We start from the raw sequence: 27,772 nt of genomic DNA, 5'->3' as shown, positions 1-27,772 counted from the left end.
CAAAAGTTTTAAAAACAAATGTAAAAAATTGTTTTAGGTGTTACTGGGGGAAAATATTAATGTTTTTAAATATAGGTTTTAACGTACTGTGTTGTCTATCTTTTTTTTTTTTTTTCAGCTATCAGGTAAATGTGAGAAACAATGGAGACAGATGACAAAATTGCAATTGTAGGAATTGGTTGCAACTTTCCAGGGGGTGAGTATGGTAGTAATAATGACAAAAGCCAACAATATTTCTAAACTTTCACAAATTGTTCTTATTAATGTCCAAGTGTCCAGAATCTCATTTCTAATCACCATTGAATATCACTATATTTGAAGACTGTCTAAGCAGACTAAGTCTGTCTACTAAATGGTAGAAGAATGGTGATCCCTGTCAGTGGATGGGAGTGTCCTTAAGAATGAAATGACAGAACTTTGTAGCATAAAGGAGAACAGATCCTAAGGTTCTTGAGCATCACAGTACTTATAAACTCACTTACTTTTCCATATACCTAATTTGTCAGTACAGAAGTTAGAGATAAGGTTCACATATACCTATGACTACCAACCCATTGAAGAATGGAGGAGCATTGGCTTGTAAATGTCCATAGAGGACAAGAACAGATGAGTAACTGGTATAATTCCACTTTACCAGGGTGACTTAGTACTACACATCAGCCCTGACTGCTTTCCTTGTTTCCAGGAGCTTTAGATTGCATTGACTAGGAATGAAGCTTTCCTTGGTCCTGAAGGTACACTTAATAACAAATCACTTCTTGGCTTGCCATGTTGAGGCAAATCAACTGCACTCAACCATTAGATGTATTTATAAATAAGTTCTGTGTCTGAAGTCAAGGAAAGTTGGATACAAATCCCATTTCAGGAAATTGCTCCCTTAATTGTGACTCTGGACAAGTTATTTAACCTCTGCCTCAATTTTTTCAAGTATAAAATGGGGACTAATAATGGCACTTATCTTGCAGGATTAAATGACAGAATTTGCAAAGCACTTAGTATAATGCCTGGGACAATAGGTGCTATGTAAATGGCATTTTCTCTCCTAGATTTTAAAAAAGTTTATTGTTTTGAAAAAATGAAAATAAAAACATTCTTAGTTTTGGCCTTCAGGCTAGGAGTTTGCTAACCCCTGCCCTAACAGACAGCAGTGTTTATCTCATTAGTCTGGGGTGGGGGGGAATTCAAGATTTATCAAATCAGATTCTTCCAACCCTTACCTCTTGGTACTGGGAAAGAAATATTTATACCTCTTGCCTTTTGAGGAAAAGTTTGAATGAAATTTAATCAAGTGAGCATGCCATAATATAGTCATATTTTACAGGTCTCTGGATAGTCTAGTGCCTAGAGTTAGGAAGAGCTAAATTCAAATCAAGGCTCAGATATTACAATATCTGTGATCCTGGTCAAATCATTTACCTCTGTTTTAATTAATTGTAAAACTGTCTTTCTTATTTGTAAAATGGAGATTAAAAATAACAACTATCTCAAATGAATTAATATTTACCAAGAGCTTTGCAAATATCAAAACACTGTCAAAATGCTAGCTATTATTATTTCATCAGCCAAACAAAATTTAATTGTATAATGTTCTCTATAAAGATGATAGAAGCAAGATGAAACCCAACATGTTAAAATAACCACCTTAGGACTTAGGTGCCCAAGATTCCTACCAGTCTCAGGCAACCCAAATCAGTCTTTAGTAGAAGAGCTCTAGGAATGGTTTGGTTGTTTAGAGTCACATTTCTCTGTCTGGTGTCCTATCAGAAACTAACAAGCATCCTCCAAGATTGTTCCACTCATGATTTCTTTGTTGGTCAGAGCACAATCAATGGGAAACTCAAATTAGGGAATTAGGATATCCCCAAGCTAATATTTTCCTGATTCACATCTCTATCACAAAAGGAATCTCTGAGACAGCTTCTTGGAGTTCATCAACTAAATTATATAGAATGTCAATTATTCCTCATTACTGCATCATCATAAGTTGCTTGGTAGAGCCATACCCAAGAGCATGTCCAGGCTGAGAGATACTCTTCCTTCCACCACTCATCGTTCCTTGCCAAATCTATGTCACTTCCCACATATCTATATAATTGAAATGTGCTAATTCTGACACTAATCTTGGCTCTATTTTTTGTAAACTTCTTTCCTATCTGAGCAAGATCAATCAGGATTCAAAAGGAAGAGGACTTTTCCTTTTCCTTTTCCAACCCCACCACTGAGCATAGAGTAGGGAGTTAAACTTCATGCACAAACAAAACCTTTATATGTTTGTTTGTTTATTTATTGCTTAGAGAGAGAGAAAAACTTGATTGACTTAGTGCCAGTACAGGGCCTTGCCTAGCAATTTCTTCATTAACTTTGAAACATTATATTCCTATAACAGGTGAAGGGATTGACAACTTCTGGCAGGTACTTGTGAAAGGCCAAAACTGTACGGTAGAGATATCACCTGAAAGATTTAATACTGAAGAATGGTATGATGCAAATGATAATACACCAGGTAAAAGTCGGTCAAAAGAAGCAGCTCTTATTGAAGGGTAAGGCAACTTAACTGGAATTTCAAAATATTGTTTTTTTTTTCATTTGAACTGAGCATTTCATTTTCGGAACCATTCTAACAATCATTTGTTACCCGATCTGACTTGTTTCTTTTTAGATTTGGTCATCAATCCAAATCATTTCACTTAGTCCTATACAATTCTCTTAACCCAGTCTAAGATTCCATTCAGCAGTTTTTAATTTTTGATGCTACTGTATCACCTTTTTGACTCACATTGATTGTGACTGCTGCTCACTAACACCCTAAGATCTTTTCAGATATACCATCATATGATTAGTTGATGGCAGCACAGAATATAGAAGACTAGAGTTGGAGTCAGAAAGACCTGATTCCATGTCTTGCCTCAGACATTTGCTAACTGTGTAATCCTGGCCAAGTTATTTCACCTGTCTCTCTCAGTTTTCTTCATCTTTAAGATGAGGCTAATAATGGAAATTTACTCAATAATCATTTCTGCCAGTTCTCCCAGTGCTCTGACATTTTAGTTTAACAGGGTTTCTGACCTAAAAAAGGGAAGCTAGGTTCTATCTTAATATGTCCCTTGTTATCAGCTCCCTAATAACCACTTTTGTTCTGTTCTATCCAGTTCAGAGATCATTCTCCTTAGTAGAGAAAACAGAAGTGGAATGGACTAAATGCTTCACTTTTGACTTTTTGTGTCATTGATAGCTCTTCCACATCTAAGCAATTCCATTCTTTCACCCTCATCTTTTCCCCTGAATTGCTTAAACAAAAGACATCATTACATCAGAGTGGAATATGTGATGTTTCTATATTCATCATCTGTATCTATCTTTAAAGAATCTAAATTGTGTGATCAATTTCCTATGATTCTTCAATAATTTTTTTTGGGGGGGTAACTCTTCCATTTCTTGTTCAATGGAAATAATGTTTTGAATATTCAGATTTCCATTCATTAGTCTTCTCTATTGTTTATTGAATGAATTCCAAGTGAAATTTCAATCTGAGATCTCACATATTCTTTCTTTCAACACTTTGAAATTTGCTTTTCAGAATTTTAAGATGTGTGTCAAACTATGTCCAACTCTCTTTTCTCTCACCATCATAAATTCTCAGCCAACCTTCCCATTATTTCTATTTCAGTAGTAAGTTCCTCTTTGTTGTTGATAATCAATCAAATCCATAATCATAATTCATTTCATTACTTCCTCCTGTGGTCAGTTTTTGTGTAGATGTCATGTGCCACTGAAAAAAAAGGTATATTCCTTTCTATTCCCATTCAATTTTCTCCAGAGGCACATCATATATAACTTTTCTAAAATTCTATTCATCTCCTTAATTTCTTTCTTGTTTATTTTGTGGCTAGATATATCCAGTTCTGAGAGAGGAAAGTTGAGGTTCCTTACTAAAATAGTTTTACTATTTCCTCCTGTAATTCATTTAGCTTCTTTAGCAATTTGAATATTATGCTATGATGTAGATATTTTACTGTAAATTGGCATTAAGCATGTCAGTAATTTCCAGTTTTCAGTGGATAAGAAATGAGAAAAAGTGTCTATCGGCTAAAATTTTAGTAATTAGAGCTTTATAGACTCCTTAAATCTGATATTCTAAAATTCATTTCCCTAAGAAAAATATCAGAATACTCAATTGTTGGAATGTCCTATTTGCTAAAATTTTCATTTACATTTTAGTGCATATATTCCATTGCAACCTAAGAAATAAAAATATAAGACTTCAGTGGGTATTTTGTCATGCTTCATGTTTTGCTAGAAATACACTCTCATCAATGTTTTACATGGATGCTAGCAGATTTGTGATTTTCCATTATTATTGGTTTTCTCTTTTAATCTTCTCTTCATCCCCAAATCTCAATTTTCTAATTACTTAGGAAAATATTTGGATGAGTTTAATACCTTAGAAAAAATGAACTGAGATTCTTGGTTCTCTGTACGTTGTACTTTATTATGTGTATCTCCAACACACAGAAGTCCCTTTGGAGAAATATACAAGTAAAAGAAAGGAATATTAAGGAACTAGAATCTAACAACTTTCTTATCATCACTACCTTGCTAACAGATGTATTTTAAAACTATAATTTGACACTATGAGAGTTAAAAAAAACTAAGAGTGACAGTCTCCAAAAGGAAAAGCTACTGTCAAAGCAAGAAAAGTCAGTAGCATTACAGATTGAAAAAAAAATTTTTTTTACAGCATTTGTTGAAGTCAGGAGGACCTGAGTTCAAATCTGGCCTCGGACATTTAACACTTTCTGGCTGTGTGATCCTGAGCAAGTCACTTAACTCCAATTACCTCTGGGGGGGGGGAACATTTTAACAAGTAGGGTTAGGGTTTGGTAAATTCTATTGTGTGATCTATTCTTGCACATCTTTATTTCTTAAATCATTCTCAAAATCCATTGGTATTGTTACTCCTTGACCAAAAAAGAACAATACAAAAAATTTTTACTTCATTTTCCTTTAGAAAATCAATGTGGTTAGTGTATTAGATGCTTTCTGAGATGCCAGTCAAACCCTTGAGGCTTCTCAGCAATTCTCAACGTCACATCAAAATCATTCAGACAGGACAGTTAAAGGGTGATTTATCAGTATCAAACCAAGTCAATTGATTACTGTCACTTAGAAGAAATCCATCCATAACCCATGTCCCATCTGGAAGCCCATCAACTGGGTTAGTAGCAAACCACCTCATGTTCCATCATAGGGTCTATAACCAAGGCATCCTGGCTACAGACATCAGAGGGGAATGAATGATAGCTAGGATCAGAGAACCAAGGGGTTTTCCTTGGGTATCAATGTCAAGTCCAAGATCAGCAGTTTCATTCCAAGTCATCAGTTTGATTCTGAAGAGTGAGCTAGTTAGGGTTTGTTTGTTTGTTTGTTTGTGTTTGAAAGAAAGAGATTTCTTGTAGACCTGTGACTTGTCCTCAGACATCTGGAAAAATATAGCAGCTATGTATGTAGCCCACACCCTTGTTTCTTGAGAGCAGTAATTCTGTCAGAGGAGCAGTGACTCCTTTGGCCCATAATTTTTGACTTAGGAAGATGAACTAATGCTTCTTTTGATTTCTGCTGCTTATAATTAAACTTGAGTCAAGCCTTTTACTTAATTATTTGTACATTCAATTTTTAATTCTAAATTACTTAATTAAAAAACTATGCAACAAAAGAAAAAGAAAGCAAAGGTTTCAAAAATACTTCAAGTATGGCATCAGAATATATTTCAGACAAAATTGTTTTTGTTTCTTTCACAGATTTAACGATTTTGACAACAAGTTATTTGGAATAAATGATGCAGAAGCTGAACGCATGGACCCTCAGCAAAAAATACTCCTAGAATGTTCCTATAGAGCCCTGGAGGATGCTGGAATTCCAATTGAAGATGTAGCTGGGTCCAAAATTGGTGTTTTTATTGGTGAGATAGCAATCTAGCAGTGATGTTTTTCATAGCCTTTCCAACTCATAGACCAAGAAATTCTTTAATACCATCAGGGACCAAGAAACTAAAGTAGTACACTCAATCAGAGCTTTATACACTTTTGCTAAAAATTAAAGGAAACCAAAAGCCCTTTTCAGTTTTTCAATAGTTAGAAGCAACTGTGTTTAATACCCAAATAGCAAGAATAATTCATTTAAAAGGAAATTTTAGGAACTTCATTCATAGCAAAGTCTCCCCTAAGTGAGAGTCCTGCCACAATTCCTTTATTGTTGATCCTAACAGTTTATACTAATTCAAAGAAAACAAAAGTTTATCATTATGTGGGTAAAAAACCCCAGGTCATCTAGACATTGTACACTCTTCAGCTGTTAACAGGTCTTCCATTTGTAATATCTGGATATGAAGGGTATCCCTCAAAGAAAGAGAGGAAGAGTCAGTCAAGGTGACCAGAAGCTACCTTGCAAATGGTCAGACACACATAATTACTCCCTCCCTTCCCTGCTCCAAAATAGGAAGCAACAGCAATACACAAAATGCCATCAAGCAAAAATCTCAATTAGGCAACCATTACACTAGATTTGTTTTTTATTTGGGATTTGTTTTTTATTTGTTCACTTGCCCTAAGATAAAAAAATAGATATGGATAATCTTTCTCATTCTAATTGGCTTTTACTCAGGGTGTTCTGGGAATAAAAATTGAAATTTGCTCTTCCCATTAAGTACTGAATTTCCCATTCCTAATCTTACTCTGTGGATCCACAGATAAACTTCTAGTAGAGAACTGTGTAGTTATTAAAAACAATAGCTTTAAATTGCACAGAATGAAAATAAATAGTAAAAAGAAACATATCTTGCAAAAGCTGTTTTGGTATGTTCTTGCAAAAGAGACAGAAATCGAGTTTTTCAAAGCCTTTTGTCTATATCTATAAGATGATCAGAAAGAAAGGTAAGAAACAAGTGGTGAATTGGGAAATGGGAAAGATTTCCCTTTTCCAGAGAGAGAAAGAGATGGGTAGAAATCCTGCACTAATGATAAAGCTCCCCTAGTTAAACTCCTAGATAATGTTTGCAGGAAAGAGTGAGAAACTCTAAAAGGTTGTAGATGGTTTCCAAGCATCTCAACACCTTTCTGTACTCCTTATTTCCCTTTTTTGCCTTTGTTTCTTGGCTTTCACTCAATATCACAGATCTGAGCCAATCTTCTTAGCCCCTTCATAGACTGTTCAATAGATTGTCACTCTTTAGGAAGCCATTCAAGGTCAAAAGACACAAAATTTGGACAACTCTGAGTAATATCTATCTATTCACATGCAGACACTTAAATCAAATCTCTTTGTCTCTAGAGAAGGGGAGGTCTGTGCCACAAAGAAGACTACAGTTTCATCAAGAAATCTTTCAAAAGATTAGTAGCCTTTCTATTTTTTTATTTCTTTACTTTTCTGCCTATTTACTTCTTATACCTCTGCAATGTGCTATAATTCTATTAAGATTTCTCTCTTAAATATCATAAGTATCCTATTGTCAAATCAATGATTCTCCTTCAGTTCACCCTCTATTTAACCTTTGCATAACTTGAAATATCTGAACACCCCATCTTTCTTGAAACACTATCTTCCATTGGCTCTACTAATATTCTTCTGCTTTTCTGCTCAACCCTTTGATTTGTCTTTCTCTGACATCTTCCCCTATCATTCCTTTCCTATCCCAAATGTGAACTTTTCCTAAGATGATGTTCTTGACTTTCTTTTTTCTTTGACTTCTCTTCCTCAGAGACCTAATCCAGTCTCATGATTTCTAAAATCACATCTTGAAGTTATTGCTTCATCTCTGACTTTTCTTCTGAAGCCCATCTCCACATTTCTCCACATTTCTTGTTTTCTGCTAGGGATTTCCACTTGGATAGACCTTCAGGACCTCAGATTCAACATGACTAAATGAGAACTTAACCATTTTCCTTCCCTAACCTCAATCCCCTAAACTAGTTCCTTCTTCTGACTTCCCTCTTTCTATAGATGCCACCATCATTTTCTCAGTCACCCAGGCATAAAAATAATCAGCTAAAACAAAACAAAAACAAAATCAATCAACAAGCATTAATCAAATGCTTGCAATGTGCTAGGAACAGTGCAATCTTCAATCCTTCCCTCACTTTTTTTTTTCTTCCCTCACTTTTTTTATTTTTTTTATTTTTTTCTTCCCTCACTTTTATTTTCCATAGTTAATAATAAAATTCTGTCAATTCTTCTCATATTTATTTCTTCCTTTCTATTTCCACAACTACCACCTTAGTAAAGACCTTTATTACTTAGAAGCATTGAAATTTAGGCTAAAAATAGACCTCAGAATTTAGACCAATTCCCACATAAAGTACGAATCCTTTTCTTCCATCACAAACTCATCCCATTTTGGGAGAGTTATTTCTCATACTTAGCAGTGATAAGCCACATTGTAGCAAAATACATTGCATCTCTAATTCATACTCATTTCACAACCCCCTGATTAAATATTATGTCTTTAATTAACTTTCCCTAGCCATAATGAGTAATAATACACCATTCTTCTGGAGCCTATTCTCCAAGAATTTTACCTCTTCTTCCTTTGAGTCATGTCCTCCAAGTATTTTTATCAATCAATGTCCATGGATTTGGCAAACACTTTCAGGCACTGTGCTAGATCCTGTGAAAAGAAACAAAAGTAAAAGTCTTTGCTTTCAAGGAACTTACATACTATCTGTGAAGATGACAATCATTAGTAAGCATATATTAAATACATAAAAATGAATACATGATAATTTTTTGAGGGAAATACTAATATCGGAGGTAGATTGGGTGGGGGTGGGGGGTTCAGGAAATCTTCATACTATTTGAACTGAGCTTTAAATTAAGGATGTTAAGAAGTGAATGTATAGAGGTAGTGCATTCCAGGCTTGGAGCTATCCAAGGTCATGAATATGTGAAATGGAGTCTCATAAGTGAGCAATAACACAAAGATTCATTTGTCTATATGAAGGGAAGTACCAGGTTATGCAGATCTTAAGACCTAACAGAGGAGTCTGTATTTGATCCTAGCATTAATTAGAAACCACTGGAGTTTATCTAGCAAGTAACTGATATAAAATCTGTTTTTTAGGAATATCACTTTGGCAGCTGAAGGATGGATTGGAGATGGGCAAAACTTGATTCAGGGAGATTAATTAGAGGATTATAGGCTAGGGTGAACAAAATCTGAAGGTCCTCTGGAATAGAGAAAATGGGCCAGGAAAGTCCTAGAAGCAGGCATCAGAAGGATTCAGAACAGACGGATAAGACAGTATAGCAATAGATGTATCTTTGGTCAGAGGCTTAGGAATCTAAAAAAGAGAAATCTGGTAGAGGCTAGTTTGGGGAGGTCCAGACAAGTCAGACATCAACAGCAGACATTTAACCAAAGGGTCTGGGTCAGGAGCAAAGCCTCACTTCTAGAGATGGCTGGAGAAAATAAATCCTGGCTCTGATCAGGGTTTTAAATTTTTTTGTCCTAGAATTAAGGGTGAAACTCAGGCTGTAGGTCCTACCTAAAAGAATTTGGGGCATTATAGTATCATCCATATGAAATATTGCCTACTGTCCTATGCTATATTACTTGTGCTGTGTACTTTTTACTAGATTGTAAGTCTCCTGAATGCAGGAACAAATGTTTTAATAAATCTTTGTATTCTGAACCACATTGTACCTGGTACCTAACAGAGTAACCACTCTCAATTCAAATAAAAAAAAAAAAACCACTTCTTTGGTGCATGCTATACACAAGAATATTGCATTGAATGCTGGAAGGTATATGACATAGTTTTTTACCTCATACAACATAAAATAAAAAGTAAGAGAGAAAATACATTTGCAAAAAGTACAGAGAAAATGCTTTGTAAACCAAGTCAGCCTGTGTGGAAGGACAGAAGGACAGAAAGAAGGAATGAACAAATGAATAATGAAAAAGTGAAGGAGGGAGGGAGGAATATAATTTCATTAAGTTTTAAAAGTAAATAAAAACTGGAGTTCATATTTATTATGCTGTTTTCTCATGAATCTCTTATAATTCTTTGAATTAATTTTTTCACTTTTTTCAGGTTTGATGAATCAAGAGTTTGCAAATGTAATTCGCAATCTTTACAACATTTTGAACCATTATGATGTCACTGGATCTTCACCAACAATTGCAGCAAACAGGATCTCATATGTTTTTCACTTAACTGGACCATCCCTTTGTATAGATACTGCCTGTTCTTCATCTCTTGCTGCCTTACATTTTGCCTGCCTCTCAATTAAACAAGGTATTCATTGGACTTCAGCAACCTAGAAAACACTCCTATGCTAGATACAGTACATGATAAGATCAGATGCTAACACTGTGTTATTGTTTATCTTATTATAATTATTATTCTTTTGTTATTTATCTTTTAATGGATATGTCATATCTACCCAGCTACAAAAGTGGGGCAACTTTGTATTCTCAGCCCTTAATGCTAATTTCTATTAGTGTCAATTATGACTACAGTAATGGTAGTGGTGGCAGGAGAGATACAAGTGAATGTGAGTAAAAAAGGTGGTATTCATCACCATGAACATTGTAATTGGGTTTAATCTTCTTATAGTTAATCAAAACATTGCACAGTAAATCATTCAAAGGTGCACATTATGGAAAATTTAGAACTAAACTAGAATAAATAAAATAGTAATTTTTAATGGGGGGAAAACTTGAGATAACAATCAGTCTGTTTCACATTTATAATTTTACATAAATAGCCTATATTTAATTGCTTACTGTCTCAAGGAGAAGGGAAAAAGAAAGGGAGAAAGGGATAGGATTTGAAGCTCAAAACTTTAACTAAAAATGTTTTTTTAAATCAGAAAAAATAAAAGCATATGGCATAGCATTTATCTCAGAAATTTATAATTCAATTGAAAAAATAAGACTAACAGACATGAAACAATTAGAAAGCAATAAAAGATAGTATATAACTAAGTGCTGAATGATAAGATATTTTTTTAAATAATATAAGAGTTTAGAGGAAGAAGTGACCAATATATAGCAGAATACAGACAGGAATCTTCAAGGAAAGAACCTTAAGGATACAGAGAAATAATACGACTTTGAAGAGGGAGAACCAATCAGCCAAGAACATACTATCAGCATGAACACAGAGAATTGAGTGAATACAATATTTGCTAGTACCACTCATATGATACTACATCACAAACTGCTTTACTGTATTATCCTGTACTGTGTTATGTCCTTTACTTGACTGTAAGCCTCTTGAGGACAAGGACTGTGAGAAGAAGGAAGGAAGGAAGGAAGGAGTGGGGAGGAAAGGAAGCAGGGAGGAAGGGAGAGAGGGAAGGAAAGAAGGAAGGAAAGAAAGGAGAGAGGGAGGAAAGAAGGGAGGGAGGGAGGAAGAGAGAGAGGGAAGGAAAGAAGGAAGGAAGGAAAGAAGGAGGGAGGGAGGGAAGAAGAGAGGGAAGGTAAAAAGGAAGAGAGGGAGGGAGAGAGGAAGGAAGGAGGAAGGAAGAAGGGGAGGAAGAAAGGAAGGATGAAAGGAAGGAAGGAGGGAGGGAGGGAAGGAGGGAAGGAAAGAAGAAAGGAAGGAAGGAAGGAAAGAAAGAAAGAAGGAAGGAAGAAACAAGGAGAAAAATTATAATCTGTGTGTAGAACAGCAAAGATTTCTTAATATAGCTCAATAGTAGAAGATATTATAAAATAAGGTAAAATATTTAAAAATCTTTATAGAAGTTGAAAAACATAAGAGATCACATCAATCTGGAAATGGGGAAGAGTTGAACCCATTGAATCAAAAGGCTGTTTGCTATAAGACCAGATGTGAGGTGATGCCCCTAGGATAGTTGCCTGATGGGGAAAGATGTGGGAGACGTGGTCAAGAAGAACAATGAGAAGAATTTCAAAGAAATGATTCCTTTATTTTTTCATTGCAGGAGACTGTGAGGCAGCTCTTTGTGGAGGTGTGAGTATTATTTTAGACCCTTTACTATATGTGTCACTGAGTAAAGCCAAAATGATATCTCCTGAGGGGATGAGTAAACCCTTTTCTAAAGAAGCAAATGGCTACGGAAGAGGAGAAGGTTGTGGCATTGTCTTACTGAAACCACTAAGGAAGGTAAGATTTTTTTTTCTGGAGTTTCCCTCATGAAAATCCAATAATGTCTAATATCCACATAATTGATTCTTTTTACTTAATAACAACTCACATGATGGCATATAGCATACAGCCCTTGAAAGAAGGCAATTCACAGTTCACTAGACTCTTCCCATCACAACCCTGTGAGATAAATAGATGATATATTGCACTATTAATCTATCCCCCAGTTTTGTTCCTTACCTCTAAATGTTTTTTTTCGTTCTTTGGATAGTTCACTAATTCTTTTAGCCAGTTTTTTTCAATTTGTTTCTATTCTCTGCAATCCTATTTTCTGCTATTTCAGCTTATGGGTCCATTTTGATTCATTTTATTGGTCTCTTCAGATTATGATATATATCTTGTGACCCCTTGAAGAATATCAGCTTCTTAGAGACAGGTACTGTTTCATTTTTGCCTTTGGCTCCCCAACATCTAGCACAAGGCTTCTGAAATACAAGAACTTCAAAATGCATGATGAACTGAATGGAATTCAATGATAGTCTCAATCTTTGTTAGTTTACTTCTCTATCACCTCCTGATCTATATACCATTTTAAGTTTTAGCTTAAGTGACTCCCAGGACTTCTAAATATTTCTGTAAAACATTTTATTTGGTCTTGTACCATTTTTATCAGTATTGCTTTTGCTTAATTTAAGCACTTTTTGTTATTTATCCATGTAAGACTCTCTCCAAATGCTTTACATATTTTTAATTTATTTTGTTCCTGGTACTACTAGGGGAGAAGGTTGGTCACTCTATAGTATTGGATTTTTTTTCAAATTGTATTGACACTTTACTCTGCTTTGTTCACTTTATCTTTTGGGTTATTTTTATTTTCTTCATTTTTTTCTAAGCAATTTTTATGCTCTTTTGTGTTCTTGGAAGAGATGTGAGGAACTCTGTTTCCTCTGAATTTCCAACTATACAATTTTGATAAGAAAATCCCTCATCAGAAAAATTATATAGGGATATGAAAGATAGGTCTTTGATATTATTCTGAAAATATATAGTAGATGTATATGCCTACTATTTTAAAAGTTAACACAATGATGAAAAAGAAAAGCTATTAATATCTTTGCCATAAGGTACAAAGTCAGCATCTTAGATCCTCTTTTGTGCTTTACTGTAAGTATCCCAACTCTAAAACTTTATTCCTGAAACCCTATAAATTGGCCAATCCATTAATTAATTAAAAGTAAAGTTCTAATTTCTATCAAGCACTACAGAGAGAATCCTAAAATCATAAACTGATTCTCCATATGATGTTGAGATAGGATGGTGGTGAAAGGAAACACAAAATCCTGGGAGATCCTAGAGAATCTGGAGTTTTTTTTAGGAGGGGGATTTGCTATTTATTTATTTACTATTAATGAGTATATAAATTGGACAAGTAACTTAACTATTAAGTTATCTACAATAAAATGAATGCTGAACTAGATGAAATGGACTAGTTCCCCTTCAGAGGAAAAAAATAAATGATTTTCCTTCACTCCAGAATTTAAAAGGAAGCTCTCTGCAAAGAGTTCTAAGCTATTTCAGAAGTTAGAGATTTGGAGTTCTAAAGAGAATTTCATAGTGAAGATGAAAGTTTGATCCCACATCAGTAAAAAGTCACCACTCAAGACACCCATTAATAGATGATGTCAAGATCATTTTAAGTCTTTCCATTAATCCATGGTACATTTCAGTGCATTATTCTGATGTCAAAATTTTATGTTAAAATTTGAAATTAAATTATTTAGATAAGACAAAAATGTTGACTGTCAATTGGGGGTAGTGGAGCTTTCTTGGATGTTACTTTTTAATCAGAAAATATTACCTAAATACCATTGCATCTACACTGAATTTCATTTAATATAATAGGCACTGGAAGACTGCAACAAAATCTGGGGTGTTATCAACATCAGTGCAGTGAATCAGGATGGACGATCAGTAACTCCCATCACCAAGCCCTCTCAGAAACAACAGGAGAAACTTCTAGAGAGCATTTATTCAACCCACATCAACCCATCAATTGTGCAATATATCGAAGCTCATGGGACAGGAACACCTACTGGAGATCCTATTGAAGCAGAGAGCATAGGCAACATTGTTGGTAGAAGAAGAGCTAGAAACCTACCTCCTCTGAAAGTTGGTTCAGTGAAAGGCAACATTGGCCACACTGAGTCAACTGCCGGGGTAGCAGGTCTAATTAAAGTCCTTTTGATGATGAAACATGAAAAGTTTGTCCCATCGCTCCACTATTCAGAGGATGTCAGTAGCATCAACACAGAAAAATTAAATATTTCCATTCCAACAGCAATAGAGAAATGGGAAGAATCTGCAGAATTTGGCAGAATAGCTGGCATAAACAGCTTTGGATTTGGAGGGACCAATGCCCACGTTGTCGTCAAGCAGTTTAAGCAGCAACTTCAGGATATACCTTCTAAAAGGCCCTATGAAATATTTATACTTTCTGCAGCTTCCAGTAAGTCCCTCACGCTCACAATCGAAGACACAGCTCAACAGCTGCATGAGAATGATCATGTATCTCTACAGAATCTGGCTTATACATCTGCCTGTAGAAGAAGCCACGTCAACTACAAATACAGAAAAGCATTTGTGACAACTTCCCTAGGAAATCTGCAGCAACAACTTATTTTGGCAACTGGAGTTCAAACATCTCAAAGGAAAGGGATTCCTCAATTAGTATTTGTGTTCTGTGGTAATGGGGCCCATTACAAGGGAATGGGCAAAGTCCTGCTCAGGTCAGAACCAGTGTTTAGAGAAAAATGCCAAGAAATCTCCAAGTTGTTTCTCCAATATGCACCTATCAATCTGTTGGATTTAATAGAGGAAGAATTTGATGATTTTTCAAAACCCACCATCATTCAGCCCCTCCTCTTCCTAATCCAGGTGGCTCTAGCATCCCTCCTGAAGTTCTGGGGCATTGAACCTGCTGCAATTGTGGGGCATTCGGTTGGGGAAGTAGCTGCTGCCCATTGTGCGGGGTATCTCACCCTTGAGGATGCTGTGAAGATTATTTATTACAGGAGTAAGTTTCAGGCAAAGGTCACTGGGGGGAAAATGTTAGTTGTTGGGAACATTCCTGTAGAGGAAATCTCAAAATCCTTAGCCCCTCACTCTGGAAAGATATGCATTGCAGCCTTCAATAGTCCCAATTCCTGCACAATATCTGGAGAAGCAGATACGATAAATGCATTTCGTGAAGAACTATCTCAGCAATTTGGGGCAAGAAACGTATTTCTCTTTGAATTAGAAGTCCCTGCTGCTTATCACAGTCATATGATGGATCCAATAATCATGGATATTACAGAGAATATAAAGGATCTATCGAGGCAGGAGCCAGAAGTGGAAATTTTCTCAACAGTGACAGGAAAAAGAGCTTCTGAAGAGGATTTCACAACAAGTAAATATTGGAGCAGAAACATTCGAGAACCAGTTGCTTTCACTCAGGCCATCAAAGCTTCAGTTCAAGGAAAGGACAATGTAATGTTCATTGAAATAGCTCCTAAACAAGTATTACATAGGAATATTAAAGAGACTTTAGGAAAAGAAAGTGTTGTTTTGCCTGCACTGCAAGCAGAGAAAGATTATGAGACCCTTTTTGCCCTGGTAGAAAATTTATTTGAATCAGGATATAATCTCAATTGGTTACACTTCTATGATGGATTGAAGGTGGTTCCAACAGAATATCCGAGGTATAAATTTGATCATCAGAAACTCAACACATACCTCAAGAGCAATCAGCAGCAGCACAGCCCAGACCATTCCGGTCACCCTCTCATTAACAGTGTAAACAGCAATTTGGAAATCACCTGCACCATATCTCAGAATACAACACCCTATGTTTATGAGCACAAAAACAATGGCATACCTTTGGTTCCAGGGGCCCTTTTTGCTGAAGTTGGCTTAGCTTCAATAATGATCAGTTCAAGACCTAAAATACCTCTAAGTACATGTCAGCTGAGCATCAGTTTTCTACTTCCCTGTGTGGCAAACGAAGATACTCTTGACTTGCAGGTCAAACTTGAATTGAAAAAGACAGCAACTGAATTCAAAATATTCTCACCATCTGCAGTTTTTGCAAGAGGACAAGTTACAAAAATTCCAGAAGGAAATTTAAGTGAATGCAAACATCTCTCTCTTAAGAGCATCTTCCAAAGATGTAAGTCAATCATAGTCATCAGAGAATTCTATGAAATCCTCTCTTTTGTTGGTTTTCAATATGGTGCCATTTTTAAACAACTAGATGATATTTTTTACTGTGATAAACTGAAGGAAGGTATAGCAACCCTTAAAGTAAATGAGGCAACCAGAAAGGAAATGCATGACTATCACATTCATCCAGTGTTGCTGGACTGCTTCTTACAGATGACAGCTATCATTGCTAGCAGAAGCACAAAAGCTGGAAGAAAGGCTGCATTTCCTTCTACCATAGGCAGCCTTGTAGTCTTCAAACCCCTGGAAGAGGAAATGAAGATATATATGAAAGCCAACAAATCCACTGAGAATTACTTAGAAGTCTGTGGGTTTTTTACAGATAAACATGGGCAGGTTTTGGCAGAATTAAAGCACGTTGGGATCACATATGTGACATCTGCTAATGATGACTTTTTGTTTGAAAATAAATGGATACCAATCTCTTCAGTGCCAATGGCTGGGTATTCACTTGAATCACCCCAATTCTTGGTGTTTGCTGACAAATTTGGAATAGCTAAGCAGCTAAAAAAATACTTACACAGTCAATCCAAATATATTACATTTGAGGAATGGGAAACAATTCAAAAATCTGAAAAGTCAGAAAGAGATTTGATGAGAAAAGAGATCAAGGGCTTCCACAACGTATTATTCATGTGGGGAATTCAAAAGTTCAATGAAGACTCTCCGGGATTACTAATCATGCAACAGTCAGCCAAGTGTTGTGAGACACTGCGTCAAATTATTTTGGCTTTGAGGGAACAAAATGCTCATTGTTCTGTGACTCTAATCACTTACAGAACAACATCAAGAAATGTTGATCACATTAATCCTGGTTTTGCTCTGTCCGGCATGATGAGGTGCTGTTTTGTAGAAGTTCCAGACATCACATTGAAGATGATAGATATCAGCTTTACAAGTACACAGGACATAGAAAGTTTAGCAGAAGCTATCATTAAATATAAAGGGGAAGATTATCCTGAACTCTGGATTGATCAGGGAAAAATGTACTTTACAGAAGTCAAGCACACTCCCTTTGAACTCCCTCCTGAAAGACCAACAACTTCAGGAATGTTGACTTTATACACAGCAAATCCATATAAAGCAATAGACCTGTCTGCTCAGGTAACAGAGCCCAAGGTCATTCACCTTGAAAACCACGCTATTGAGGTTCAAATGGAAAGGATGTGTATCCATTCGGAAGACTATTTTCCAGTTAGCACCACCAGTTCAACCTTTGGAAAGACTCTGTACTGGACGGAGCACACTGTGGAACAACATCAATTGCTAGCCCTGGACTTCAGTGGCATAGTAACCAACATAGGCAAAGGAGTAAAAGAAGTAAAGATAGGTGATCACATTGCTACATGCTTCCCAGTCACAGCATCATCAAGGGTCTTAATTCCTGAGATGACCTGTTTCAAAACCAACAAATTGCCAATTTTGAAAGATACACCCTGCGTTTCATATTTCATAATAGCATGGAGGATTCTCACTCAGATTTTGCCAAAACCAAAGACTCTTGCCCCTTTATCTGTTATCTCTACTCATCTAGGATCCATTTTAGGGCAAGTACTGACTTTGGCAGCTAAAGATATGGGTTGGAAAGCCAGTCTTCTCTCCCCCTCTCCTGATCTACACAAAACTGTGAAACAATGTCAGGCACTCATATTTCTGCCTTCATTAACTAACTTCTCCACAGAAATGCTGTCTGACCTTTCAAATCTCAGAGACGTGGTGGTTTTACATGGGAGTCATCAGCCTGAATTTCTACAGCAGCTTTTTCATTACAGTCACGATCATATCCAGGTTCACACCCTTAATATTAATCCAGTTTTTCAGAAGTCAGCTTTAATACAAAATAGTAGAGCTGTCTTCAAGTGGGCAAAATCAATGACTTTTCCAAAGAAAACAAAATTAACCTATTCCATTTTTCAACCCACTGGGTCTGTTGTGGACACAGAACCAGCTCTTTTCTCCTACTTCACTTGCCCAGCCATCCTACTGGCTGTGTTGAGAGGTAAATTGCCAGAAACTGAAGTTTCAGAAATACCTAAGACTGCAACAAGGAAGAAATTGTTTCAGTCAAAGGCAGTGTACATTGTGTCTGGCGGACTCTCTGGTCTTGGCTTTGAAACAGTCAGATTTATAGTCCAGAATGGGGGTGGCTATGTGGTGATTCTTTCAAGAAGAAGTCCAAACGCTGAGCTACAAGAGGAAATACGATCTTTGGAAGATCAGAATAAAGGCTGCAAGATCATCAGCTTGCAGTGTGATGTGAGTGTTCACACGAACGTGTACCAGGTGATCAGTTCCATTGGGGACAACTTTCCAAAGGTTCCAATCAAAGGTGTGTTTCACAGTGCAGTCGTGTTAGATGATGCACATCTTGAAGCTCTGGATCTCACTCGCTTTGAGAAAGTACTAAGTCCCAAAGTTGCAGGAGTTATAAATCTTCATTGTGCTACTAAAGGGCATGAGCTGGATTATTTTGTCTGTCATTCATCTGTTACTTCATTCCTTGGGAATTCGACCCAAACTAATTATGCTGCTGCTAACACCTTTCTAGATATCTTCTGTCATTACCGCAGGAACTGTGGTCTTGCTGGCCAATCCATTAACTGGGGAGCTTTAAATCTTGGATTGCTGCTAAACAAACAGAATCTTCAACAGTTTTTAGCAAGCAAGGGGATACTTACTCTTCAGAAATCTGAAGTTTATGAATACCTTGAAAAAAGCTTACTTCTAAATAATCCTCAGCAAGCAATAGTTAAATTTGATTTCAAACGAATGAGCAATTATTTCTTTAGTCAGGTTCCATCTTTTAAAATCCGATTTGCTTCTCTTGCTCGGAATGAATACAAATTAGCGGGTGAAACTAATAGCACGGTTCATCAAGATTCATCTCAGATGACAACTAAAGATTATATCTATTCTCTAATAAGTGAACTCACTAATACCAATGTTGAGGACATTACAATGAACACCTCTCTCATGTCACTCGGCATGGACTCGATGTCAGCTATGACCCTACAAAATAAACTCTTCAGCGACAAAAAAGTGGATGTTCCTCTTGTCAGATTACTTGATCCCAACACAACTCTGATGACCATCCATTCACTTTTGGAGAAACCATCAGAGAATATAGAAGATAATGGACATAGTGATAGAAATCAAGACACTTATTTTTAAGATAACCGAAGGTAACATTTTGAAGTCCCTGGAAAATGCTGGAAAACTTAACTACAAAATGGAAAGTATGAGATTTATCAATTTGTAAAATCTTGTCCTGCTTTTTGCAAATCTCTAGAAGACAGAGGTGGGGTCAGCACAGCAACTAATAATGAAGTTTGATCCATATTAACAAATAACTGAATAATTCAGTTACAACTTCTCCTTTTGTTGAAGAGAACCAGCTACTTGCTACCTGCCCATTGTCAGACTGCTTGTTGGTTCAGTTCAAATCATGTTTTTTGTTGTTGTTTTTGTTTTAATTAAAACTTTTTATTTTTCAAAGCATATGTGTGGACAGTTCTTCAACATTAGTCCTTGTAAAACCTTTTGTTTCAATTTTCCCTCCCTTCCCTCATATCCTTCCTTAGATGGCAAGTAGTCCAATATATGTTAAACATGGTAGAAATATATGTTAAATCTAATGTATGCATGCATGTTTATACAATTATTATGCTGCACAAGAAAAATCAAATCAAACAAGTAAAAAAAGAAGCAAAATAAAATGCTAGCAAGCAACAACAAAAAGAGTGAAAATATTATGCTGTGAACCACATTCAGTTCCCACTCTCTGAGTGTAGCTGGCTCTCTTCATCACTGAACAATTGAATCATCTCATTGTTGAAGAGAGTCACATTTTAGAGGTTTTGGTTTTTTTTGTCAAGATTATCAGTTTGAAATTGCAGAATAGAAATCACCTTTAAGGATGAAAAAAAAATAGATCCTCCCTAAGCTAGAACCTACATCTCATGGGACAATTGGCTGTATTTCAGAATTTCAAAAAATTTTCCTTCACACTTTAAAGTTTACAAAATACTCTCAGCAGATTTTGCAATGGCCACATCATTTGATTCACTCAATGTATCTGAAGCTTTCCTTATCCAGGAAACAGCAACTCCTATAATGGGCTGAAACATTTTTGTACTGAAACAAAAATGGGCTACATTTATTATTTAGCTCATAAAAAATTATCAATTTTTTATTATCTTTTGTCTTGTACCAACAGGTTTAGTAAATAAAGGTCTTTCATTATTTATTTTTACATTAGAATAACAGTAAAGAAAACAAATTAAGAGTATATTTTGATAAACCAAAAGAGGGACAAGTGAAAGATTTTTAGAAATTTGTTTTGCTAAAAACAGAAACTGATTAATGTGATCCTGAAACAAAAGATGGCAACCATAAAATATGTGACTTTTTTGTCTAAATGTTTATTATGATTAATATCTTAAATATTAGAAATTTGTTAATCCAATAACAAAAAAATGTGCCGAACCTGAATCTTAGTTTAAAATTTAAGATTTCTGAAATTCAAATATGTTTATGGTAATATAAAAACATTTTTATTTGTTGAGAGCAGTCAAGGAAAAAGCTTTTAATACTAAGATTTCTGAAATTACTTGGATATTCTGCATATCTCAACATGAACATATAAAAGTTTCTTTCCCACAAAACTATCTCATTATCTTATCACTTTTTTATTGTTTATGGCACCCTTATTTTCTAAGATCAGAGGCTTATAATTTGATTCCTAGTTGATTTCTTTTGCTGTCATTATCCAATAAATCCTATTGTCACTTCTTTTACAATGTATCCTACATCCATCCTTTCTTCTATTCTCCAGCAGTCACAGTTGTTACTGTGATGCCATATATTGGAGATAAAGTGATAGAGGAGTAAAGAACAGTGATATGGGTGAAACAATACTAGACTGAGCATAAGAAGAGATTTGATTTTGGGTTCAAGTTTGAATACTTAGAAGTTACCCGACCATGGACAAATTACAATTTCTGTGAGCTTTAGTTTCTTCATTTGGAAAATGAAGAAATTAATATTTGTACTACCTACTTTACAAAATACTTCTGAAAAAATATTCTAAAAACCATGAAGTATTATATTTATAAAAATACCAGCTATCATTATTGTTATTGTTGTATTCTAATCCTGCCTAAATCCTAAGACTTCAAGCTCCTTTTTCTGCATCCAGTCTCTACACCTCACCTTTCTCTCTCCCAACCATCTATCCCACACATTTCTGATAATTTTGCCATTTCTTCTAATTTTGCCATTTCCTAGTTCAAAAGTTTGTAATAGCTCCCAAATGACCTCAAGATAAAAATCTAGATTTCTCAGTTTGCCATTCAAAATTCTATCCAATCTAACATTACCTTCATTCCAACATTATCTCACACTTGCAGAGCTAAGCAACAACAATGCATGTTGTCTTCAAGGCAAAAACAATACTAATATAAATAAAACTAAATTGCTAATATGTAATATTGCAAGTCAAGAACACTAACTTTTGGCTGTTATAGAGTTATTCAAGGTATGTTCATTTATGACCTCAGGAAACACATTTTTTTAATTGGATAATTGGTTCAACAAATTAGAAAATACTCTGATGAAGGATGACATAAAAATGTTAAGTAGAAACAAAATCAATTATGAAAATCATGAAGCAAAACCCTGAAATTTACACTGAAGCATGTTATTAATAAATGCTGGTGCAAAAACCTACATTAGTGTCCAGTGTGTTTTTGAGAAAACTATTGATCCTTGGACTTTAGTAAAATGAAAACCAAGACAAAATTATATAGGTATTACATTGTGGGGGGCGGGGGAGGGGGGAGAGAGAAGGGGAAGAGAAGCCATGAAAGGAACTGGGGAATATTGCTCTATGTTCTGCACAGTTGTTTAAAAAATGACATTTTGATATATATATATATATTCTACTTTACTGATATTTTAAGAATCATGGAATTTGCATATATTTCTTTTGTGTCACAGCAATGAGGAAATGATAAGAAATCTACTCAACATCTTTTGTAAATAACAGCATGGTAAATACAAACCCTTGCCCTCTTTTGTCTTTTGTGTAATATGAACTATATGCTCATTAATAAGAATTCTCAATTTTACCAGTTACATTCTTTATGATTTTTTAAAATCCATCTAACATATTGTATGATGGAGAACTGTGAATGATTTAGCTATTGTCAGCAATACAATGATCCAAGATAATACCAAAGATTTCATGCTGTACTCCTCCAGACTCTGAATACAAACTGAAGTATACTGTTTTTTTTCTTCTTTCTTCCTTCCTTTACTTCTTGCATGCTTTCTTGCTTTCTCTCTGTATCTTTCTCTTTCCTTCTCTCCTTGCCCCTTTTCTTTTTCTTTCTCTTTCTCTCTTTTTGTTTGATTCTTCTTGCACAAAATGATAGAATTTGGAATTCAAAACTTTAAAAAAAATGAATGTTAAGAATTGCTTTCACATATACTTTAGGGGAAAATAAAATATTATTTGAAGATTTCATCTAATAAATTATATGTATAATGATTCATCAGGGTGGAGGGAGTTGGTATAAAGACTCCAGAATTTACAAAGGTGCCCCATGTAGGACATTTGCCCCACCATCACCACCAAGTTCATTTTTGAATGTGGCAGCCTAGCCAATGGACAGATTACTATCTCTTGTTGGATCCTGCAACTCAGCCATGGAAAAAGTCTGCTGCTGAGCTAGCTCTCAATTGCTTCTTCTGCTTAGAGCTTTCAGACTTATAAACTCTGACATGGACTCCAGTTATGTGGAATCTGTATTTTTTTGATTGACAAGAATCAATTTGTTTTTCTAATACTTCTTAAACCGAGATAGAAAAAAAAGAAACATTATAGAACAGAAGCAATATCTGTGTGTTCATGGCTTCATCTCAACTAATGAGAAGAATAGACTGCAGATCCTAGCTCTTTTCACTCCTCCAGAGGCTCCAGCTATGCTTCCTTACCAAAATGCAGCCAGTCAAAAGAGACACTTTAACTCATTAGTGCCTTTTGAATGCACATCCAATTTTACCTTCACAAATTAAAGACATTTTATTACCATAGCAAAGAAGCAGAATATAAAGTAAACCCCATTCCTATATATCATCCACAAAATCTTGCAAGGAAATATAAACCCAGATGGCTCCAATGGAAAAAGTGTGGCTGGTGACTTCGCATAGCTTCCCTCACTTAAATCCAATTCACTTGCATGTCATAGCATCACCTTCCTGATGTCATGATCCTCTTTGAGAACAAAGAACCAACAAACAGTATAAAATACCTGGGAGTAGATCTGTCAAAATAAATTTGGGAATTATATGAACACAATATATTTTTTCAATTCATACAAATGAAATGAGATTTAAATAATTAGAGAAATATTAATTTTTAATGGTCAATATAATTTTAAATTACAATTTTACCTAAATTAATCTGTATATTTAATGTCATCCTAAATAAATTACAAAAATTATTTTACTAAGTTAGAAAATATAATAAGAACATTCATTTGGAAGAAAAAAGGTCAAGAATATCAAAGGAACTAATGAAAAAATGTAAAGGAAGGAGATTTAGCAGTACTAAATTAAACTATATAATGAGGCAGTAAATATCAAAATTACCTGGTTCTAGCTAAGAAATAGAAAGGTAGGTCAGTGGAATAGATTTGCATAGAGGTTTATGCAAAGCCACTAGCCACACTTTCTTCTCTAGAGTTACCTGGGTCTAGTGACAAGATATAGATCAGGATGACTAGAAATGGACTTGGATGTAGTGGGAGGTGTTAGCTTTTTTAAGCTAAGCTCCTTTAAGGTCTCTCTATCTAGAATTATTTTCTTTTATTTTTCTAGAATTATTTTAAATGGAGTATTTCTCCCTATATCTTCTTGCAAGCTTTTGTTTGTGTTACTGGAAAATAACCTAGAAGAAACTGAGCATAGTCCAGTATCATACCATTTGCCAAGATAAGGTCAAAAGAGATATATCACCTGGATATAAAGGGGAATATTACAAGAAAATTTGAAGAACATGAAACATATTATTTATCAAGCATATGGATAGGAAAACAATTTATGAATAAACAAGAGATAAAGAATATCATGTGGTATAAATTGGAAAATTTTAATTACATTAAATTTAAAAGGTTTTGCACAAATAAAACCAATGTAGCCAAGATTAGAAGAAAAGCAGAAAATTGGGGAAAGAATTTTATCAACAGTCTCTTAGATAAAAATCTCATATCCAAAATTTATAAAGAGCTTTGTCAAATCTATAAAAATAAAAGAAATTCTCCAAATGATAAGTGGTCAAAAGATATAAACAGAAAATTTTCTGTTGAAAAAATCAAAACAATTTATAGACATATAAAATTTACTTTAAAATATTATTGACTACAGAAATGCAAATTCAAACAAACTTGATGTATCATTTTGCAACTACTGTATTGGCTAAAATGACAAAAGGGAAAAGCAACAAATATTGAAAGGGATGTGGAAAAATTGGGACATTAATACACTGTTGGTGGAACTGTGAACTAATCCAACAGTTTTAGAGAGTAACTTGGAATTGTGTTCAAAGAGTTATAAAACAGCCTATACCCTTTGACCCAGCAATACCACTATTAAGTTTATTTCTCAGGATAATTAATGAAAAAGGAAAAAAAAACTTGTATGTTTTAAAGCATCTCTCTTTATGGTGACAAAGAATTGGAAATTGTGAGGATCAATTGGGGAATGGTTCAATCAATTGATCATGATGAATACTACTGTGTTATAAGAAATGATGAGTTCAATGAGTTTAGAAAGACATGGAAAGACTTGTATGAAATAAAGAAAAGCAAAATGAGTAGGACCAAGAGAACCTTATATAGAGTAGCAGCAATATTGTTTTAAAAACAACTTTCAGTATCCAAATCATTTTGAACTATGAAGGAAAATATTGTCTTCAACAAGAAAGAACTTATAAACAGAAATAGGTATAATACAGATTTACACATAAACACACACACACACACACACACACATTTTGTCTAATGATAGCTATATCTAGAGCTGAGGGGAACAAGGGAAGGAAGAAAGTTTCATGGTAACTATTAGATATTTAAAAAGAAAAGCAGGTTGTATATAACAGATTTTCAGTTTCCTATGCAATCCTCTTTTTTTTTCCCCTAGTCTATTTTGTTATGGAAATGCTTATTTTATTTAAGTTCAGAATAAAAGAAAAAAAGCACTTACCTGCTTTGCCCTTACTTTTTATTCACTCTTCTCTAAATCCTCTGTAATCTGACCTCTAATTTTATCATTCAAATAAAACTACTCTCTCCAAAGTTAACATTGATTTCTTATCAAACATAATTACTTTTTCTCATTTCTCATCTTTCTTAACCTAACATCTAACCCTGTTGAATACCTTTTCCTCCTAGATAGTTTCTCTAGTCTCAGTTTTTGTTAAGTCTATTCTTTACTGGAAATTAGAAACTACATCCAAAAATATTATAAAATTGAGTATTCTCTTGACTCAGTGAGAGCACCAATAGGTCTATATCCCAAAGAGGAAAAGAAGGGGAAAAAAAGAAAAAAGGAAAAAGAGAAAAAGGAAAAGGAAAAGGGAAAATGGAAAGAGAAAGGAAAAAAAAGAAAGAAAAAAGGGAAAAGAAAAAGAGAAAGGAATAAAAGGGGAAAGAGAGAGGAAAGGGGGAAAGGGAAAAAGGGAAAAAAGGGGAAAAGTAAAAGGGAAAGGGAAAAGGCAAAGGCAAAGGGAAAGGATCCTATAAGTACACAAATTATTTATAGCAATTCTTTTTGTATTGACATTAACTGGAAAATGGCTTAATATGTTGTGGTATAGGATTTGATAAATATTATTGTGCTGTAAGACATGATAAACAGAATGATTTCAAAAAACATGGAAAGACTTTAACCTTACTGTTCAAAGTGAAGTGAACAGAACCAGAAAAACATTGTACACAGTAAAAGCAATACTGTACAATGACCAGTTGTGAATGATTTAGCTATTCTCAGCCATACAGTGACCCAAGACAATTCCAAAGGACATAAGTTGAAAAATGTTATCCACATCCAGAGAAAGAGCTGATCTCCATCTGAATGAAGATTGAACTACATTGTTATGTTTTTGTTTTCGTTTTTGCTAAGGCAATTGGGGTTAAGTGACTTGTCCAGGGTCACACAGCTAGGAAGTACTAAGTGTCTGAGGTCACATTTGAACTCAGGTCCTCCTGACTTCAGGGTTGGTGCTCTATCTACTATAACAACTAGTTGCCCCTTGCAGTACACTTTTTAAAACTTTCTTTCTCTCCTTTATTTTGGTGTTGGTTTGGTTTTTTGTCTATGTTTTCTTTCACATATCATGGCTGATAGGGAAATATATTTTGCATGGCTGCAATTGTACAACTATATCAATTTGCTTGCCTTCTCAATGGGGGGAGAAGAGAGAGGAAGAGAATTTGGAACTCAAAAAATTTTTAAATCAATGTTGAAAATTGTTTTTACATGTAATTGGAAAAATATTTTTGAAAACACTGTTCTCTCTTGGTTTTCCTATTTATCTGGTTGCTCCTTCTCAATTTCCTGTATGGAATCTTAATCTATGTTACAGCACTAACTGCATGTCCCAAGGTTTTGTTCTGAGTTTTCATCTCTATTTACTCCATAATCTGTTTGGGTGATCTCATCAACTCTTATAGATCAAATTATCATATCTATACAGATGACTCAGATCTATATATCCAGCCCTCTTCTTTCTCCAGAGAGCAAGTTTTACATTACAAACTCTAATTGGATATAATAATAATAATAATATAATAACTAACACTTAGCCCTTACTTTGTGCCAGACACTATGCTAAGTACTTCACAATTGTTATCTCATGTGACCCTCACAAAAATCCTGAATGCAGGTGCTATTATTAACCCCATTTTACAATTGAGAAAATTGAGGCAAACAGATTCATTGACTTACTTAGTGTTATGCAATAAATAAGTTTTTGAGGTTAAACATAGACCAAGTTCAGAATTTACCCATGACACTTCCTACCTTTTAGGATGTCCCTCAAGGAGGTTAAACTCAAAATATCCAAAACAGATTTCATTATCTCTTCCCCAAAAACTCATTCCTCCACAGAATCTCCCTGCGACTGTTGAGAGCACTAACATCCTTCTTATCACCCAGGTTACAACCTTAATATTATCCATAAACTTCACTCTAACTATATCCTATTCACTTACACTGCTATGACCATAGCTCCTCTTGCCTAGATTACTACTTCAACAGCCTCCTAATTGGTCTTTCTGCCTGCAGTTTCTCCCTCTCCTATTCATCCCCCAGCACAACTAACTGTCAAAATGATTTTTCTT

The 27,772-nt window shown here is 34.9% G+C and overlaps 1 protein-coding gene across 1 annotated transcript; it reads left to right on the top strand.

Annotated features, from left to right (window-relative positions):
• The first annotated feature begins 141 nt into the window (after positions 1-141).
• LOC127538547 (uncharacterized) lies at positions 142-19,541 on the top strand. The gene is made up of 6 exons (XM_051962358.1): positions 142-196; positions 2,387-2,540; positions 5,799-5,959; positions 10,086-10,289; positions 11,947-12,128; positions 14,013-19,541. The coding sequence occupies exons 1-6, from the start codon at positions 142-144 to the stop codon at positions 19,539-19,541; spliced, it is 6,285 nt and encodes a 2,094-aa protein (XP_051818318.1).
• The last annotated feature ends 8,231 nt before the right edge of the window (positions 19,542-27,772 follow it).

The sequence above is a fragment of the Antechinus flavipes genome, chromosome 5 (genome assembly GCF_016432865.1).
Source record: "Antechinus flavipes isolate AdamAnt ecotype Samford, QLD, Australia chromosome 5, AdamAnt_v2, whole genome shotgun sequence".
In the NCBI taxonomy this organism is placed as follows: domain Eukaryota; kingdom Metazoa; phylum Chordata; class Mammalia; order Dasyuromorphia; family Dasyuridae; genus Antechinus; species Antechinus flavipes.
This window is presented reverse-complemented; position numbering and strand designations above follow the sequence as displayed.